At 36.0% G+C, this 19,582-nt stretch overlaps 1 protein-coding gene across 7 annotated transcripts in view; it reads left to right on the top strand.

The window, feature by feature from the left end:
• Positions 1-19,582, top strand: part of NTNG1 (netrin G1) — a 347,271-nt gene that overhangs the window by 140,952 nt on the left and 186,737 nt on the right. Inside the window, exon 2 of one of the 7 annotated variants that reach the window (XM_054236600.2) lies at positions 1,259-1,344. The exons of the other annotated variants lie outside the window; for them this stretch is intronic. Within the exon in view, the coding sequence (XP_054092575.1) occupies positions 1,342-1,344 (3 nt within the window). The 5' untranslated portion in view covers positions 1,259-1,341. The remainder of the gene's footprint in view (positions 1-1,258; positions 1,345-19,582) is intronic. 7 annotated transcript variants of the gene reach the window in all.

Here is a 19,582-nt window from a genome sequence, read left to right as displayed (position 1 = left end):
CAATACGTAGTCAGCGGATAAATTATTGATTGTTACAGAAGAGCCAAGAACGTAACTATGATTGTGGCCACTTAATCAAGATGATTTGTGAGAGTTTGAGGAGAACCAAGATCAGGAGAATTGGGGCCACTCTTGATGAAGATAACCTAATTCTGATGATACTCAACAGCAGGCTTGAATAGCCCCACTCTCAATGAAATAATTTATCTTAAAGTATTGATTGGTTTACAGATATCTGCAGAAACCTTTGCTGTATATATGTAATAATGGTATTTGGACTAGGGAGGTAAAAAAATGACTGTTTTATTTGTAAATCATCAGCAAATCTATAAATAAGAAAATTGACCTAATGATCGATTCACTTCATGGGAAATAATATAGCCATTAAAAATTATACTTCATAGGTTGCAGTAACATGAACAATGTTTACTTAATACCAAGTAAAAAAAGTAAAACAAAAATTATGTATATACTATAATCTGACTGTGTTAAAAATATGCATAAGAAAAGATTGAGGAAAAGAAAGAACCACCTCCAAAATGTTAATAGGTAAGTGTGCTGGCATACCTGTGGGTGTTTTTTCTCCATTATAGTATTTTGCATATTCCACAAGTTTACCTTAGGGAATTTAGTAGACTGATATAAAAAGAATTACAAAGAGAAGGAAAATGCCTAATAGAAAAAACTGTAACTCATTGGTAGCTGTTGATAGATTGATTAGTCCACTAACTTAGAATGATGGACAGGGAGGAGTACAAGATTCTAAATTTTATTTAGAGTAGTCATGGATACATCTCAATGAATAATTTGACTTTCAGTCACATGTATAAAAATATTTTGACCTATATTAAGTTTTGTGGGACATTTGAGAATTACTAAATTCTCCCCAAATCTGGTTTATTCTACTTGATACTGTAGGAAAATATGGATTAAACTCAGATACAAGTTTGCACATCTATCCAGAATAATGTGAAGTAGAGTGGATAAGTAATGTTACTCCTTTCTAGAGAATTATGCTGTACAGTTTGAGAACACAAGAAAGCCTAACTCCAACCCATGCTGAGGAGGTGCGTTTTCTCTGTCATGTCTAGCTTTCAAATTTGCTTTCATAGATGTTGGATTACATGGTTACTGATGATGAATCATAGGGAAAATGAACAGCTGAACAGCCTAATGCACCTTTTTATAAAAGTGAAAGGAAATTAGGTTCCACTTCTGATTGTCATTTTTATTTATGTTAACTTTCTCCCTTTCAAAGGCTTGTATTCACACAAGGATTATTGAGAGCTAAGATGTGCATGAAAGAATGATCAAATACAACAGAAGTGAGTGCTGAATTTTATGGTAAGAATAAGGCAGTTTTTTAATATATTAAAATAGTGTTTCTGCATATAATCAGCAATTCTATTTGTGGTGCTTGACATTCAGTGTTAATCCACCAACCCTAAGCTTATTAAAGATGGCAGGAGACACTTTGGCAGCATAGAAGCAGGTCAGAAACTGTCGAAAATGAGAGCTTTATGATCAACCATAAAATTGTGCTTATTTTAGATATCTGACTTTTGCATGGAATCCACAGGTATAGAATCAATAGCCCACAAATAATGCAGACAATCCCAGCAGTACATTTCAAAGATCTCAAGTTGGGGGAGGGGGAAAAGAGCCTTCATTTGTTGTTTTCCCCTTTGTTCTCTTTTTATCTTGATGTGTGGCATTCGTTCCTCACCCCTACCTCTTGGAATTAGCAATAGAATTAACAATAAAAAATAAATGTCAGTCTTCCTTCCTAAAAGAAGGAAATACATCAAAGAGACTGCGAAGAAACTGTAGGAGACCTGCAGTCACTTTGTCATGTCTGAAGATGTTTGCTGCAAATTCCTTTAAGCAGATGTAAAGGCTATGGGAGCTATTTCTATTGTAGCTTCTACATCAAATTCATCTAGGAGCCACTCCTAAACTCGAATTCCTTAGTTACCCCGGTGCCATGGGAAAATGAAAACTACTCAGCACTGTAGAAGTGGCCGAACCTATAGAAGGATCATCTAATTCAGCCTGGCATTTTTTTCTGCTACTTGTTAAATGAGTAAGATTTAAGGCCCTCTTTCATATTTCGCAGTAACAACTCTATGCTTTGTAGCATGTCTGACAGACAAGTCATTTCACTCCTGCCACCAGTGATGAGCTATCCTAGTGATGCCTAAACCTTCTGTTGAATGCAAGGAAAAATTAGTAAACTGAAGCTGACAGGATCTTGTAGCGAGTACCCATTAATGAACACCGTGGAGGATTGCATGCTTCCCATTCATTATCTTTCTGTAATTTGTATCTGATTTTCTACATATAATGCAGGGCATTGTATGAATATTTGTTATAGCTACACATTTAGAGAAGCGAAGAGGATTGTTTAATAAATGGGTGAAAGTAAGAAAAGAGAAATGAATTACAAAGTCACTTCCTTAGGGTGTATATTTCAACAAAGTTAAGTGCCTTTTATGCTCTTTGTCTGCTGGTAGTAAGTTTATTTACATAAAAAGGGCTTACAAATAAATATTAATTCCTGGTTGTTGATGTGATTTATTGTAATGCCCATAATTTCCTTTATTCCAATTCTAAAGATTTTGCCAAGAAAAGTGTAAATCTCATCATCCAAATTTCAAAAGGATTAATACATTTTTAAGCCAACAAAGACTTAGCATATTCAAATAATAATACTAAGCACTGTATCCTTCACACATCTATACAAGGTTTTCATAAGTTTGTAAAAACTTTGTAAATCATGTGCAAAACTGTATAGCCATTTATAGCTGCATTTGGTTTTCTGAGGCATTTTGAAGTCTCATTTTCTTTCACATGTAGAATACCTAGAATACCTATATAAAGGAACAATAGATGTATTTACTTATAAGATATAGAATAGGGTATTCTAGCTATGGATGCTATAGACCAAAATATTGTGCATAGTGTATATGTGGCTTTATATAAAATATTATAATAAATTACTTACCGTATTTTAAAATATCTCTTCCTTCCCAACCAATAAAAAAAGGCAATGATAAAACACTATTTAAATAATTGGCATAAAGTATTGCCAGTTCATCACCATTTTGTTGATTAAGTGTAACACAGAATACCAGTTACATGGCCCTTGGTTAACTACTACATATTTTTTGTGGTATTAGCACTCCAAAGACTTTCCACTGCTTGGCATGCATGCCAGAAGTGTAGTCAAACTTATTTAAAGCACTGCCATATGTCTGTAGTGCCACGTACTGCAGGTGCCATGTGTCTGTAGTCCCATCTACTCAGAAGACTGAGGCAGAAGGATTGCTTGAGCCTAGGAGTTTGAGGCCAGTCTGAGCAATGTAGTGAGACCTGGGTCTATAAAACAAACAAACAGAACTCTTTTAAAGTTAGATGGTTGATAGTAGGGCAAAGGTTGAAGATGGATGTTTGCAATACATTTTGAAGACTGAATGTGAAGCTAGGGAGTTTGACCTTTATTCTCTAGGTAGGAAAGTAATGGTTAGGAGCAGAGATTTACAGTTTACTAAACACTTTGTTTGAATTCCAGCTTTGCCATTAGTTGAGCTCTGTGACCTGTGGCACTCTCAGTTGTAAAATGGGTACAATACTCCTCTCTCAGATTAGGATGAGGACCAGGAGGATATATAATATAAGATAAAGATTGTGTATTGTCTGGCATTTATGAGATCTTAACAAATGACAGCTATCACTATCGGAATGACATGGGAGAAATTTGAGCATGGGAATACATAATCATACCTATCATTTAGATTACTCTAACCATAGCAAGAGGGACAGAGTGGGTGAAGCCTGAAGGAAGGAAGATAAAATTATAAAGATTATTACAATTATCCAAGCAAATGTTATTTAAAAGCCTGAAGTAGGTACAGAAGGATAAATAAATGGCATCATAAAAAATAGGATCAATGGGGTGGGATAACTGATACACACCAGAGATAAAAGGAAGAGAAAAAATGATTTGAAAAATTTGAACGTAAGGGTCTAGGAGGATGTTAACCCAAGAAACGCAGTGAAATGATAAAGTAATGTTTGGAGTTTCCATGGGACATTCAGACTGGAATGTCTTGCTGGACTATTGAAAATGAGGACCTTTAGTACAGTGAAAAGGTTAGCTTTAGAGCCTGTATATTTGAGAGGTATTTGCATTGAAGTACAAATGGAAGCCAACAGATGTATAACATGAATATTGTGAAATCATAGGGGGGAAAGAAAACATCTAAAATCACACCACGAAGAAATTGCAACATTTATGATGGAGCAGGAAGATAATCAAATAAAGGTGCTAATTGTGTCCTAAGAGTCACTGAAAACATTTCAAAATGGCAGGAGGAAAGAGAGTAAGGAAAGGTGGTATAGAATGAAGCCAAATGATTTGCAATTAAATCATCTATATCCTTGGAAACTTCAGTTTTCATTGCAAGGGAGTGCCATATGAGTGGGGGTTGATTAAGAGGAAACAAGTATATAATAGTGCTCTGAGAAATCTGTAATGAATGGACGTCAAGAAATGTTTATATTTTGAGAAGGTTTAATCTATGTATTTTATTCGAAGGTGATACATTCAATCTCATTGGATGAATGTTGAAGTCTTTTCTGAATCAAGTTTCAATGATTGTCTTAGTCTACCTTCTTTCTAGTTTCTCAGTTTCAAAGATAAAGGTCAAGATAAGGTTTTCATAATACAAGTATACACACAAGAAAGCTCGCTTTAATAAACTATGACTTTCTCCAGTCAGTTGTCTCTTCCACTGACCTCATGGTTATTTCAGAATCTACATATTGCTTCCAACTCCTATTCCTTCTCTTCATCTATTCAGTCTAATTCAGTGAGAAACACAAACCATCAGAAGTGTTGATTCTTTCAACTTTCCACCATCAAATCTAAAATTCACATGGCTATAAATATCCTGGTTTTTCCTTCTCTCCTTTTACAATGGTGGGAGTTGATCCACTCACCTACTATGCTAGATTTCTCTCCTCTCTATTCATCAGGAACCTGATGCTATTAGTCATCACCTCATCTCCATGTACATGCAGCTTCACTTTGATGTCTTCCTGTCAGTCATTAAACAAGCTCAAATCTCAACCAAATATTTATAAAGTCCTCCCTTTACTACTTGTCTCCCTCCAGCTTCTTGTATAAAGAAGTTGATGTTAATTGCAAAGCTTCATAAAGTTTGACCAATCTTTAAGAGACAGAGCCTCTCCTTGCCTCCTGGCTTTGCAAGTTTCTCTGCTTGGAATGTCATTCCTACCTCTCGACTGCCCTCCCCACCCCAAGGTTTTTTTATACTCATGTTGTTGTTCTCATCTTAAATATCACTTCATTATAACAGTCTTTCTTCAAACCTAGCCCAGGCACTCTTCCTTATGCTAGTCCTCCTAGTCACCTCCTTCCTAAGAGACTGTAAATTCCACAAAGAAGAGATAACGTGTCTTGTTCATTCTTATGTAATGTATACTGCCTACAGCCTGGCATAGAGTAAGCCCTCATTAAACTTTTATTGTGTGCTCCCTGCAGTTTCTCATTAATACATTCCCTAGCACAATTATTATAATGTAATTCACCTAAAGAATAGATTTGCATTCAGTTGATTTTTATATTAATTGAATTTTACACATTGATTTTTGCAGTAAAGCAAGGAATATTTTCCTATGAAATTATATTTTCACACTAATAGCAGTTATATTTTCAAATATGTTTCCACTGAGAGTGTTGACCTCAACATATGATAAAACAATCCTTGATGTTTCTGTATTTATTTAAACAAGCATTATCTCTCTACCATATGCATTTAAATTTTCAGTTTGTGCATTTAGTTCTCCTATACCACTAATAATTTAGTCAGACACATAATGCATATGTATGGATAATGCATACCTATTCTGTGTCTGGTTGACTAAGTTATTAGTGATATAGGAGATACCTATACCACTTAAGTGTATACATATTGAAATAGAACAGAATTATTTCACAATTCTTTGAGTGTTTTAACTTACTCATGGCTTGAGAGCCTCAACAACCCTGCCTTCAAGCCAAGTTTATTTTAGCAGAGGAGTACATCTAGAAGAGTCAAATAAAATATGACAAAAAAGGGTGTGGTGATAGAAAGGATCATGAAGTGACAGCTGAAAGACCTGCATCCTAACACAGTCACGGATTCACAGCGTGACCTTGAATAAGTCATTTATTTTTCCTGAATCTGCTTCATTTGCAAAATCAATGTGAATAATTTACACCTAATTTTTAAGAAGCTAAACTTGCCTTAAAGGTGCATTATATGTATAAATATACATTTGTTAAGCATTGTGAAGGGCAGTATAATTCAATCCTTACAAGCAAATATGTTATCTTCATATGGACACAAACCAGGAAGGTCTAAAATTAAATGAAAATATGCTGTTACATTTGAGGTGATTAAGGATGTAATGAACAGAAGAGACCTTTGTACTATAACGTATAAAACAAATAGAATTTCTCATTAAATGGTAGGACCTCTTTCTTGCCAATACAATAATAATAAGATTGAGGGGGAAAAGCCTATGATTACATGCTTGCATGGAAAGCCCACAGATATATACGCATTGGATAAAAGAAGGAAAGACCAGATGGGTTACTCAATGAATTAGATTGTTTAAATATTGGTTACACATGTGGAGATATTTAAAGTTTTTTTTATATATAGGTATATACATACACATATATATGCATAGATATATACAGTTACCTCTTGAACAACACGCATTTGAACTATGTGGGTCTACTTATACACAGTTTTTTTTTCTACCTCTGCCAGCAAGATCAACCCATCCTTTTCCCCGTCCTCTTTGGCCTACTCAATGCGAAGAGAAGGATGAAGACCTTTATGACGATCCACTTCTGCTTAATAAATAGGAAACACATGTTCTCTTTTTTGTGATTTTTCTTAACATTTTCTTTTCTCTAGTTTACTTTATTGTAAGAATATAGTGTATAATACGTATAACATAGAAAATATGTGTAACCAATTTTTTATTTTATCAATAAGACTTTTGGTCAACAATAGGCTATGAATAGTTAAGTTTTGAGGATGTCAACAGTTATATGTGGGGCTCTGACTGTGCCAGGGGCTAGCACCCCTAACTCATGTGTTGTTCAAGTATCAACTGTACATGTGCATATGTATATATACATATATACCTGGACAAATGAATATGTGTGTGTGTGTGTTTTTTATAAATATATAAGGTTAGCATTTCACATAAAAGGAAAAATAAATAATTCAAGAAATATTGCTGATTTATCAACTGCTTGAAATGTAGTAGAAATGTAGAATTTTATATTATACCCTACCCCAAAATATGTTCCAAATGAATTAAAAATTAAATGATTCATTATATAACTTAAAAGAAAATACATGTGAATATTTATAATTTTGTTGGATGTGAATACATTTTCTTAATTCTATCTAAAACCAAAGATAGATGCTAGAAAGGAAATCAGTTTTTAGACATGACCTTATTAAAATTTAAACTCTGTTACATCAAAAACATCCATAAGAAATATTCAAATGACAAACTGAGACATTTTTCAATGTATGACAGAATTAATAATCTTAATAAAGAACTCTTTCCAATTAACAGTTAATAAAAGAGAGACTTGCAACCAGAAGATATTTTTGAAATAAAGGCAAAGGACTTAAAAAAGAATTTACAACAAGAAATAGCACAAATCATTCTTCCGCACATCCCATATAAGAGAAGAGAGGAATGCAATGGGTGTATGAACATAAAAAACTGTTCTACTACATTAGCTTTTCAAATGCAGATAAAAACAAGATGCTTCCTGTGCATAAGTGTATGAAGAACTGGTCACTCACATTTCCTGCTAGTGGGAGTGTAAGTGTGACCTTTCTAGCAGACAGTTTAGAAATACCAGTGTTACCAGTGGCAAATCTATATAGTTCTGCAGCAACCTCATTTCTTGCCTCCTCAGATGAAAATTCAACTGACCGCCACAAGGCAGGAAGAAATAGAGATGGAGGCAAGTTTTAGAGCAGGAGTGAATGTTTATTAAAAAGCTTTAAAGCAGGAAGTGTTACAGTAGGTAGCTCGTCAGACATGAACAGAGCAGGAGAGGGCTCCCCTAACCCTACGCCACACACCAGGAATGTTAGGCGACCCTCAGGGGATGGTCAGGCAGTTGTTAAGCTGTCTCTCTAAAATACTTGGTTACAGCCAGCACCAGGGAAGGGCAGTTGGGCAGATGGGCGCACACATGCTCACTAAGAGGCAAAATGGCAGAGTTTAAATGGTATATGACCTCCTAGGGTCATTGAGTTGGTAAGGGAAGAATGCCTCAGTAAACACACTGCACATCCTCACCTCCCAAGTGCTAACAGGCTACTGCACATACGGACAGCCCGCCCCCAGGGAAGAATCAAAGGAAATGGGATACAAGACCCTGAAAAAGGTTACACTGGGCACTTATCTTCCTGTCTTTCAAGTTACCTCCATGGCCCTTTCCAAGTGTACTTTCGTTCCTTTCATTCCTGCTCTAAAACTTTTTCATAAACTTCTATTTCTGCTCTAAAACTTGCCTCAGTCTCTCCTTCTGCCTTATGCTACTCAGTCAAATTGTGGCTTCGAAAGAGACAGGCAAGAATTGAAGTTTCTGCAAACTCCTATGGATTCTCCGCCAATAACATTATAAGTATTAAAAGCTTTTAAGATGTGTGTACCCATTGATCCAAAATTTTATCTTTAGAAATTTAAGAACTGATCAGAAATGTAACCAAAAATAAATGTACAAATATGATCACTTAGGGGTTGTATATAATAAGGAAAAATGAGACATGGCCACCTAAGCATTTTGGTCAAGGAAGATTTAAAAAGTATGAAGTAATTTTTATAATCTTTTATAAAAAGCAACTCTAACATTTATCAAGAATGATATTTCTTAAATATTTATACTCTTTGACATACTGATTCATATTCTAGGAATTTTTCCTACAGAAACAATTGGAAAAACAGATAAGCTAAATTCATGAAGGTACTCATTGCAATATCATAGCAATCTACAATCCATTGGATTATGAACATTGGGTAAACCAATAGTAAAGTCTTAAAATGGGAAAGTATGTGCCTATTAAAAATGTTATTTATAAAATGTTCCCAATATCTTAGAAATATACATATGTGGAACACTGGAGTGAGAAAAGAGACTGTTTCTGAGTCCAAAACCAGCACTCTGTGACCATCTATTCTGACTTCTCTAAGCTCTAATTTTTTAATCAGACAATTGTTCGATGCTTATAGGGATTTTGTGATGTGAAGATTAAATAAGATAATGAATATAAAGTACTTATCAGAGGCACAAAGCGCTCAATAAAAATTAACTATTTTGTAATGGCAGATAAGATTCTATAAAAGGATGGCTGTAACTGTTTGAATACAGAGTGAAATAATTTACTGCACATTAAAAGCGGTTATCTTGGAATGGTGCAGTTATAAGTAATTTTTTTTTCTTGTGTGTATTTTATAGATTACTTTCATGAATTTTTTAAGTATATCAGTTTTGTTTTTTGTTTTGTTTCCAAGTGGAAGATAGATAAAGGATTCTGAAAAGAAAGAGTCAATCAGACAGGCAGCAGCAGTAGCCAGGACCTGGACAACCAGGGCAGAGCCTCTGTCAGCCAGCACCATCTGCCACATAGCAAGTAGGCAGCATCCTGGATGAGGAGGTATCTCCTAATTGGCAGAGCAGTGGTTCTTCGGTCGTGGTGTGTATCCAACCAACAGTGGATACTGAGAACAACAGGGATGCCAGACGCCCTAGTCCAGAACTTTTAATTTGATAAGACTGAGGTGAGATGTAAGCACTTGAATTTTTAATAAAGACTCCACCTGTGATTCTAACTCACACCCAAATTTGATAATCCCTAGGTTCGAGCATGGTATGAATAAGGCCAAAGTTCCATGTTGCACCCCCGAGGGAGTCCCATAGTTAGCTGCTTTGTGTGCCTGCAGGCTGCATGCCTATTCATTGCCATATGTCTAACCAAGCCTGGGCCAGTTCAGAGCATGAATAGAAAGAAGCAAATTACCTGCTTTTTTTTCCTCTCCACCTCCCTACCCCTGCCGATACTAAACCTATAATCCGAAACGTATGTCCTGTTATTAGTGAATTTGTTCAGAGCATCTTCACTAGACAGTAAAGGGGAACATTTTTTTATAGAAATGAGACCCACACAGCTAAATATGGTGGTTGATGAATATCAGAGGAAGCAGGTGATCTAAAAAACTGGTCATTTTGGTGAGATCTATGTTTAAGAGGACAGGGTAGCTTTGCTTTTCCAGTAGACACTTACAGAGATTGGCGAGAGTTTATAGTGCTTTAGTGTTCATCTGGAATTCCCCAGCATTTTCCTCATACTTTTGCTGGTATCATTTATCTGCCATTTTGTGACATTACATTAAAATATAATGAGTTCTAGGCCTGAGTTCATCTGAAGTTCAGGGTGTTGCAGCATATAAAATGAGCTGACCCCCCGGGAGTCGAAAGTGTTTTCATCCAATACAATATCAACCTGAGTGCACCTAGTAACTGAAATCTTTGCGACTCAGACATCTGATTTTTACTTGCCCTTTTACAAATTCCATTTATGTTTGCTTTTGAAAATAACTTTTAATTAAAATCATCCAATGGATTTTACACTGTGTTCAGTTTCTGATATCAGAAGAGGGTTGTGTAATTACATTAGGGTTGGTTGGGATGTGCAGAAGAATCATTTGTGCTCTTGCCTTTTTAAAGTGAAGCCAAGTAGAGCAGATTATATAACTTGAATATTCCTGTAGGTCTCACCCAACTTTGCTTCTTTTCTTGTGGTTCCCTTTAGATGTGATTGTTTTAAGCTTCATTACCTATACCTTTTTGGTCATTCGTTGTGGAGATATATATATCTACATAGATGGATAGATATAGATATAGATATAGATAGATATATAGATATATACACACACACACAGACATATATGCTTTTTTGCTTTGCTTCATATTAACAAATCTTTTGCCTCTACGGTGGATTAAATAAGCCAGCTTCTTTCAAAGGCTGGAAACATCAAATAACCTTACTGTTTTTCACTAGTTTCCATGTGCCATAATGAAGCTGCATTTCATGGCCTTTGGCTCATGCAGCTGAAACCAGAAGGATGCAATGGCTATGTAGTGTAAGCATGAAGAGAACAGGTCCTAATGTCTGCCAGACTTGGCTCCAGTCCCCTTCTCTTTGAATTAGAGTTATGACAACACTCTGTTTTTGCGTTTTTAAAATGAAGATGATAGTATGAATTTTTCAGGATTATTTATAAATTAGTAACAATGCACATAAAGAACTAGAGATATAGTAGGCATTTAATAAACTGTAGCCATTGTTATGAATGCATAGAAAGTATATATATATATGTATGCATACATAAATTATATAAATGATACAAAGCAGGAAAAAAAACTAGCTAAAGTAAATGATGACAGAATCAAGAATCAAAGTTGTGTTTCAAGTAGTATTACACTTAGCAAAAGCAGGCCGCTAACTGCCTAATTCAGTGGGTATTTTAATATCTTTGTTTCACTAGAGTTTACTGCCATGTTTGTCTATGTTGAACACTTTCAGTCTCTTGTAACTTCCTATTATCTTGATCCATTCTCTCCTCCTTTTCTTCCAACCTCCTTGGCTCATCTGTCTTTGTCTCTTTTAAATAAGTGGTGTATCCCTCAGTTCATGCTCCTAATAGTGCTATTACTCAGGTTTCATCCTCAACCTTCTGATCTTTCCATTCCATGTAGTCTTTCGTGGATTTGACTAATGTTTCACTGGCAAACGTCAGATTCACATTTGCTGACTGTTACCTGTCAATCCTGTACCAGTATTCTAAAACGGAACTTACCAAGTTTTCATACGCCTTCAATTCATTCTCCACCTGGATGAATTATATCAGCATTTACTCAGATACACAAACCAGAAATGTAGACTTTTCAGTGGAAGGAATCATAGGCCAATATCTTACTCAGGACCTAGAGGACAGATTTTAAGAATAACTGCTTCAACATATGGAATGTAATAACCAAGGTCAATGTATGCACATTGCATGGAACCTGATTCAACAATCTAACTGGAAAAAGACAGTTTTTAATCACTAACAGAAATTTAGTAGGATTATGCATTGTGGAATATTAGGGATTATTTTTTATTTTTATTAGATGTGATAATATTCCAGTTATAAATATAAAATGTATACTATACATATATATAACTGAAAGATAGTAACTAAAGATGATTATATAACTAAAGATAATCAGAGTATTTACAGGTTTCTTTTAAGACTTTACATGTCTTACTTATTTCAGTTCATTTCAGTACTTACACTATGTTCAGTTTTTGATATGGGAAGGTGGTTATATAATTACATTAAAGTTCATTGGGATGCTCAGAAGAATCATTTGTGCTCTTGCCTTTTAAAAGTGGAGCCCAGTGGAGCTAGTACTATCTGGTAAGTACTGTGGTCATCTTTACAGATGAGGACACACACACATACATATGTGTTTGACAGGTGGCAGTTGTGACATAGTTGTCATTGCCTGCACATGCACACATCTAGCTGCAGGTCCTGTTGACTACTAACATCCTCTAGGAAGCGCAAGAAAACAAAAGCATCAAAACTTACGAAATGATGTTTGTGTGTGTGTGTTTTCATGTATATAAGTTTTCATCAGTTAAGGATGCATGACGTAAATTTAAGAGCAAATAAAGGACCTGACATATTCTAGCAACAAATAAATTGAAAAGATAAAGAGGAGCAGTGGTCATAGAAGAAATAAGATGAGCGAAATAGTGATGATTGTGAAAGTTGGGTGATATGTGCATAGTAATTCACTATATGATTCTACTTTTATGTATGTTGAAAATTTCATATTGAACATCTAACAAATGATATTTCTGGGTACCCCACTTCAATAGACTGAATAAAGATCACCGGGATGGATCCCTGAAATCTGCATTATTAAGCAGTTTCCCAGGTGATTCTTCTGTTCTCTACAATTTAAGAACCACCGTTGAGACTTAAGATGTCAGGATCACTTCTGTAATAAATCTGTCTCTTCCCCAAACAACAATTGCTACTGTTGGAGATGTCCAGGAAAAATCTTAACTTCAGGGATGAAAATATCAACACATCAATCTCAGAGATGAAAAACACTAGCAGGACTTCTGCCACACAGCAGAGCCTAGTTACAAGTGCAGGGAAATAAATCTGATCTATTTCATGAAATAGAAGTCACATTTTTAGAAATTACCTACTTTTTATTCCTAATGCAATAAAAGATGACATTGCCTCTATTGAGCAAAAGCAGACCTGGGTAAGAAGAGCATGCTACATAATGAGAATGACAATAACTGAAATAAAAGTCTTATTTGAAAGTAGTAAAAAGCAGACCTGACATGGCAGATAATCAAATCAGCCATACCCAGAATACTGAGAAAATGAAATCATGGATTTTAAAAACGATTCAAAATACAATGGGCATAGAGGTCAGTCATGAAGATTAAACATACAGACTCAACAAATAGATCAAAATAAATCATTAACGTTATAACAAAATATATTTTAGAATTCTGGGAATGAAAGACCCCAAATAGCAGTTGAGTTTATTATGGCTCAGGTAATGTTAGTAATCAAGGTAATGACACAAACTGTATCTTGTTATAATTTTAAAATTATTGGAGATAGTGATGTTGAATTCCATGTCTCAGAGCAGAAAAGTCACTTGACTTCATCTGGAGTAAAAGTTACCTTTTTCCAAAGTTCTCATCTGCACTATTAGAGACCTTAAGACAATGAAACAACTCTAGTATTTCCGGGGTGAGGATAGGGAGATACTGAGTTGTTGCTCATATAAAAAGACATCATATGATAGGTAACAGCAGAGAATACGCCATCCAGCAAGCTGTTTTGCCAATGTTACTCACACATATAGTTAAAGTCACTGAAGGAGAAATCTAGAAAAGGGTCTTACATTTTTTGAGTTTTATTATATGATAATATGCGATCACATCAACCCTAAATTTAAATTTTCCTCCCACTTATTTTATCATCACTGAAGTCAGGATGCAATCAACAGTGTCCTACAATTGTACTTTGACAGGTGGCAGTTGTGACAGAGTTGTCATTGCCTGCCTATGCACACATCTGGCTGTGGCTCCTGTTGACATGACTGAACAAGGGCAGCCCCTTAATACCTCAAATGAATCATTTCAGTATGATCGGAGAAAGGAATATGAGTCCTGATTCTTTCCTGAAAACCTGCTACTGGCATCCTTTAAAAAGATCAGGAAAATATAAGCATCAGAACTTAACAAAATGATGTTAGCAGCTTGGGAGAAAAACCATGCAGATGATAAAAAGTACTTCTGTGAAGAGGGTTGCTTTGGATTATGGGTACATATAGGTAGTGTTGCCTTGGGTTAGGGGTTCATTATACTCTTCTCTCTATTAGTCTTGGAAAGTTTTTGAAATTAAAAGTCTTTTTAAAAATCAGAAGAAGAAGAAAGCAGGGAGAGGGCAAAAGGAGATAATGCATTCTTAATGCTCCTGACCGTCTAGATGATATTGAGCAGAAAAGCATTGAGAGAGACGTGTGGACAACTCAAAGTTGCAAAGTAAGTCAGCAAAGTCAATCAAACCAACTAAATGTATATGTTTCTTTTACTATATGAACAAGAGTGGTGTCTGATGCAAATCTGTACTTGGGTCTGTACTTAAAAATCAAGCATCAAATGAAAATTATAATAACAAAGCATTATGTCACACTTTAATTTGAAGCATTTTTTTCTTCCTTTGGAGCACATACAGTGGTACTTCTCAAAATCAGTGGCATAGTGGATTCTATGGACTATAGAAATAACCATAATTTGTTAGGCACTTGTTGTGTTCTGGTCATGGCTTTCAGGAGTTTATATGTCTTATTTATTTCTTAAATGGACCCCGTAGGGTAAGTACTCTGATCATCTTTACAGATGAGGAGACTGAAACATGAGAAACTTAATTAATGTGTCCAGTATCTTACAGCTAGTAAGCAGCAGAGCCAAGATTCAGATCTGGACAGTCTGACAACCGTATCCAAGGCTGTAACCAACCACTACATCAGTGCCTCGAATGATTCTAGGTGAGCGACATCATTGTGCTCGCTTTATGAATGAACAAAATAAGCAACTAAGGTCCAGAGAAGTTAGGCAGCCTGACAAGAAGCGTGCAGTGAGTTACTGGATAGACTGTAACCTGGTCTTGTTCTATGTACTCACACACACACACACACACACACACACACACTTCCCATTATTGCTGACAGCAAAACTGGATAAAACAGATGCAGTGCATTTTAAAGGGGAGATCGTTGGCTGTTGGTTTATGCCATTTAATCATAATAGTGCTTCATGGCCATTGCCATTTTCCTTTGTCTTAACTGATGTAGAAATGAATTCTGTAGAGCACAAGGAACTTGTGGCCAGTTCCAGAACTCTTCTGTAGCAAAACAAGAATGCAGACCGAGGCATGTTTGTCCCCAAAGCCCCATGGTCTTTGGCTTTTCAAAAATAACTAAACTCAATTACTGATGCTGAAAGGAAGAGTGTTGCTAAGCAGAGGATGCACGCTGGCAGCTTGCAGTTTGAATTTTGCCTGTAGACGTGGTTGGCTTGTCACATGCCAAGTTTTCTTTAAGAATTGTGTCCATTTTTAAATACCGAGAGGTCACCTAAAATATGGATTTTTGCAGCTTCTCTTGAAAAATGAGAAATCTGGCAGTACTAGATCTGAATCCCTACATGACAACAGCAGCTGAAGCTGAGTGGCCATTGCTCCCTTAATCCAGTTCCCCCGTTCACCCCTGCCTCAACACTCAGTTATTCTTATACATAGGTTGACTCTGCCTGCCTGGCTTTTAGTTAGTGACCTCACATCTAAATGGTTGTTATGATTAAGACAGCGATTTACTTCAAAACAATAAATGTTGACAGTTGGAAGCAAGTATACAGATTTTTAAGTTAGAAGGAGCAGTGAGATCTGTTTTGTGATATACAGAATTATTTGTAGTAGTCCTTTCTCAGGGGATTCAGATCAAGCATGTGACTCATCTCTTCTTTTTTAAAGTTGAGTGTAGGCCAGGCGCGGTGGCTCAAGCCTGTAATCCCAGCACTTTGGGAGGCCAAGGCAGGTGGATCACGAGGTCAAGAGATTGAGACCATCCTGGTCAACATGGTGAAACCCCGTCTCTACTAAAAATATAAAAAAATTAGCTGGGCACGGTGGCGTGTGCCTGTAATCCCAGCTACTCAGGAGGCTGAGGCAGGAGAATTGCCTGAACCCAGGAGGCGGAGGTTGCGGTGAGCCGAGATTGTGTCATTGCACTCCAGCCTGGGTAACAAGAGCAAAACTCCGTCTCAAAAAAGAAAAAAAATTGAGTGTAGTATTTATGTCTCCATAATTTTTAAAATACATCTTACTTTCACATTTTAAGATTCTGAAGACAGAGTTAATGTTAATATTTTATGACTTACTAATTACAATTGGATACTTAAAGGTTAATAATATTCATGAGGAAGATCCTGGTAAACATCCCCAACCTCTTTCTATCACAAACCTTTCATCTCACTGAATCTTCCCTTATTTCCTAGGACCAGCGTCCACCCCTCTGTACTCAGAACCTAAGATCTTTTTGGACAAGCCCTACTCAGGTCTTAGCCCTTGCCTCCCTCTTGTCCATGTAAGTGGAGTGTTGTGGCCTTTCACAAAACTTGCCAGCATAGCTTCGCTACAGTTTCTAAGATGAATCCTGGCTTTGGGGTAAAAGGGATTTAAGGCAGATCTACCCCATAATTTAGGACTCATCATAAATTCACTCTTCCTGCTCCGTCTTGATCATGTACAGGAACCCTGACTCTGAGAACCGTCCAGTTCCTAGGAGACAGACCCCACTTTGTACTCCACTGATGATAACTGCTCACCTGCCTGGCACCTGATCAGTTCAAGAAAAATAGTATTTATTATTATTATTACTATTGTTGTTTTAGACAAAAGCACTCAGCAAGTTTTTCTGAAGAAATAGTCCAGTGAAATCAAACATTTGCATTTGATTTGAGGGTCACAGGTGTACTTTTTTTTCTGGTTTTAGTATTTTTTTTTAAGTATTGCTCAATACTGAATCTTAATATATGTCTAAATAGTCCAGTTGAAAAATAGTATTGACCCACTTTGGTCATATGAGTGTGAATTCTCATAATTATCTTCTTTTGTCTGTGTTTTCTACCTTTCGTATGGCATCAACATTCCAGAGTGAACAGAGGCAATCTTTCTTGGAGAAATATCTGCTTTGGGAGGCAAGACCACAGATGACTTATAGACATGTCCCTGACTTTTCTAGGCTAGCTTGGTATTTTGTTTTGTTTTATATTTATTTTGCTACACTAGTAAAATATGATTTTACCATCAGATGTTAATAAATTATGGCACTTAAAATGTGGCAACATTTGTTTTAAAGCTTAGGCTATTCGCCACTCAATAAGTAGTATAAATATTTCCCCCACCCTCCTACCCTGTAGGTTCATGAGCCATCAAATAGTGTAGTAAAACAGTACTGATCCTGCAGCAAGATAAAAAAGAAGGCTAGCAATAAGGACAATGTGATTTTATACTTTAATATCTAAGATTAGATCCAAAGTCCAATATCAAATAATCTAATATTTAAAATTCAATATCTTTTGAATTCCCAGTTCTGAAATCACTTGAGTAAACCAGTGCAATCCATTCAGGATAAGTAGATTTTTTGCTGATGTGGTCCTGAACTAATACTGAGGAAAATTGTAAATTGCCTAAAATCAATCCTTATATTGGTCTCTGTTAGTGAGAGTTAACCACAGCAGATTAATGAGATTAGAAAGTGAGGAATCAAAGAGAAATTTATCCAATAATCTTAGCCATAGAGCCTATTGACTGCTAACTAAAAAGATTTATCCAATAAATAACAGAGGGTTTTTTTGTAATGGGAATACATCCCATATTTCAAAAATTACAATGCAGATACCAGCAACTTAGTCCCACACTTAACCCTTGTTTCATGAATTACCTTTTCCTTTTTCACTACGTTTCTCTGCACGCTGTCGTCAAACATTGATCAGTTTTAAAAGTATGTTACCAGATTCTCTTCTCCACTTAAACTATGACCCCATTTTCCCTGCCTTCATTTTCAGACTTCTCTAATGAGTGTTTTTTGTTTTGTTTTGTTTTGTTTTATTTGTTTTGTTTTGTTTTTGAGATGGAGTCTTGCTCTGTCACCAGGCTGGGGTACAGTGGCGCAATCTCTGATCACTGCAACCTCTGCCTCCTGAGTTCAAGAGGTTTCCCTGCCTTAGCCTCCTGAGTAGCAGGACTATAGGTGTGTGCCCCCATGCCCAGGTAATTTTTTGTATTTTAGTAAAGATGCGGTTTCACCATACAGGCCAGAATGGTCTCGATCTCCTGACCTCATGTTCCACCCACCTCCACCTCCCAAAGTGCTGGGTTTGCAGGCGGGAACCAGCATGCCTTGCCTCACCTCTAATGAGTGTTTTGAACACCTGCCTCCTTTAAGAAAAAAATAATAATAATTGCACAATTCTCTAGTAAAATGACTTCTGCCTCAACAGCCTATTATAACAAGCATTTCCAAGGTCACTGACAATCACTTTCAAGACAAATCAAGATTTTTTTTACTCCTTATCTTCTTTTGAGTATCTGGAACTATTGATCACATACTTTTTTTTTTTTCTTTTTCCTTCTGGCATTCTGAAAGAAATTTTTTCTTTATTCTCTAGGATATAAATTGCCTTTTCATTTCTTAGAGAGCAGATTAAATTTTTATTTCTCTTCTAGTACACACATTCAACAATCTAGAGTGGACTAAATTATATATAGTAACTCAAATATGGGTTGTAAGCTGCCAATAAAACCAGCTGTAACTGACTTTGGTGTTTTCACATTTACAGCCAAATACATGAATTCTTCCTTCCTCTAGAAGAATTGATCAACCTTCTACGTGGCGTATTCAAGAGAGTTACTTCCAGAAAAACGAATTCCATTTTCTACCCCTTCTAAATTCTAGAAAAATATATTATTACTGGGATTGAGAAATCTCCAGTCATTTTTTTGACACACATAAATACATCCTTATTGTGGTCTGATTCTTGGGTATCTTTATTGCAGTTTAATTCTTGGATATCCAGATACATTTTCATATAATTTATGAAGAATTCTTTTGTCCTATGGCTGATCTCTCTCTGTCCTTCCAAAACATGAAAAAACACAAGACTCAGACAATTCTTTCTTTTTTCTTTTCTTTTTATTTTTATTATGCTTTGAGTTCTCGGACACATGTGCAGAATGTGCAGGTATGCTATGTAGGTATACACATGCCATGGCGGTTTGCTGCACCCATCAACCTGTCGTCTACATTAGGTATTTCTCCTAATGC

Source organism: Callithrix jacchus, chromosome 7 (genome assembly GCF_049354715.1).
Source record: "Callithrix jacchus isolate 240 chromosome 7, calJac240_pri, whole genome shotgun sequence".
NCBI lineage: Eukaryota > Metazoa > Chordata > Mammalia > Primates > Cebidae > Callithrix > Callithrix jacchus.
The sequence above is the reverse complement of the archived record's forward strand: the minus strand, read 5'-3'. Positions and strand labels throughout refer to the sequence as shown.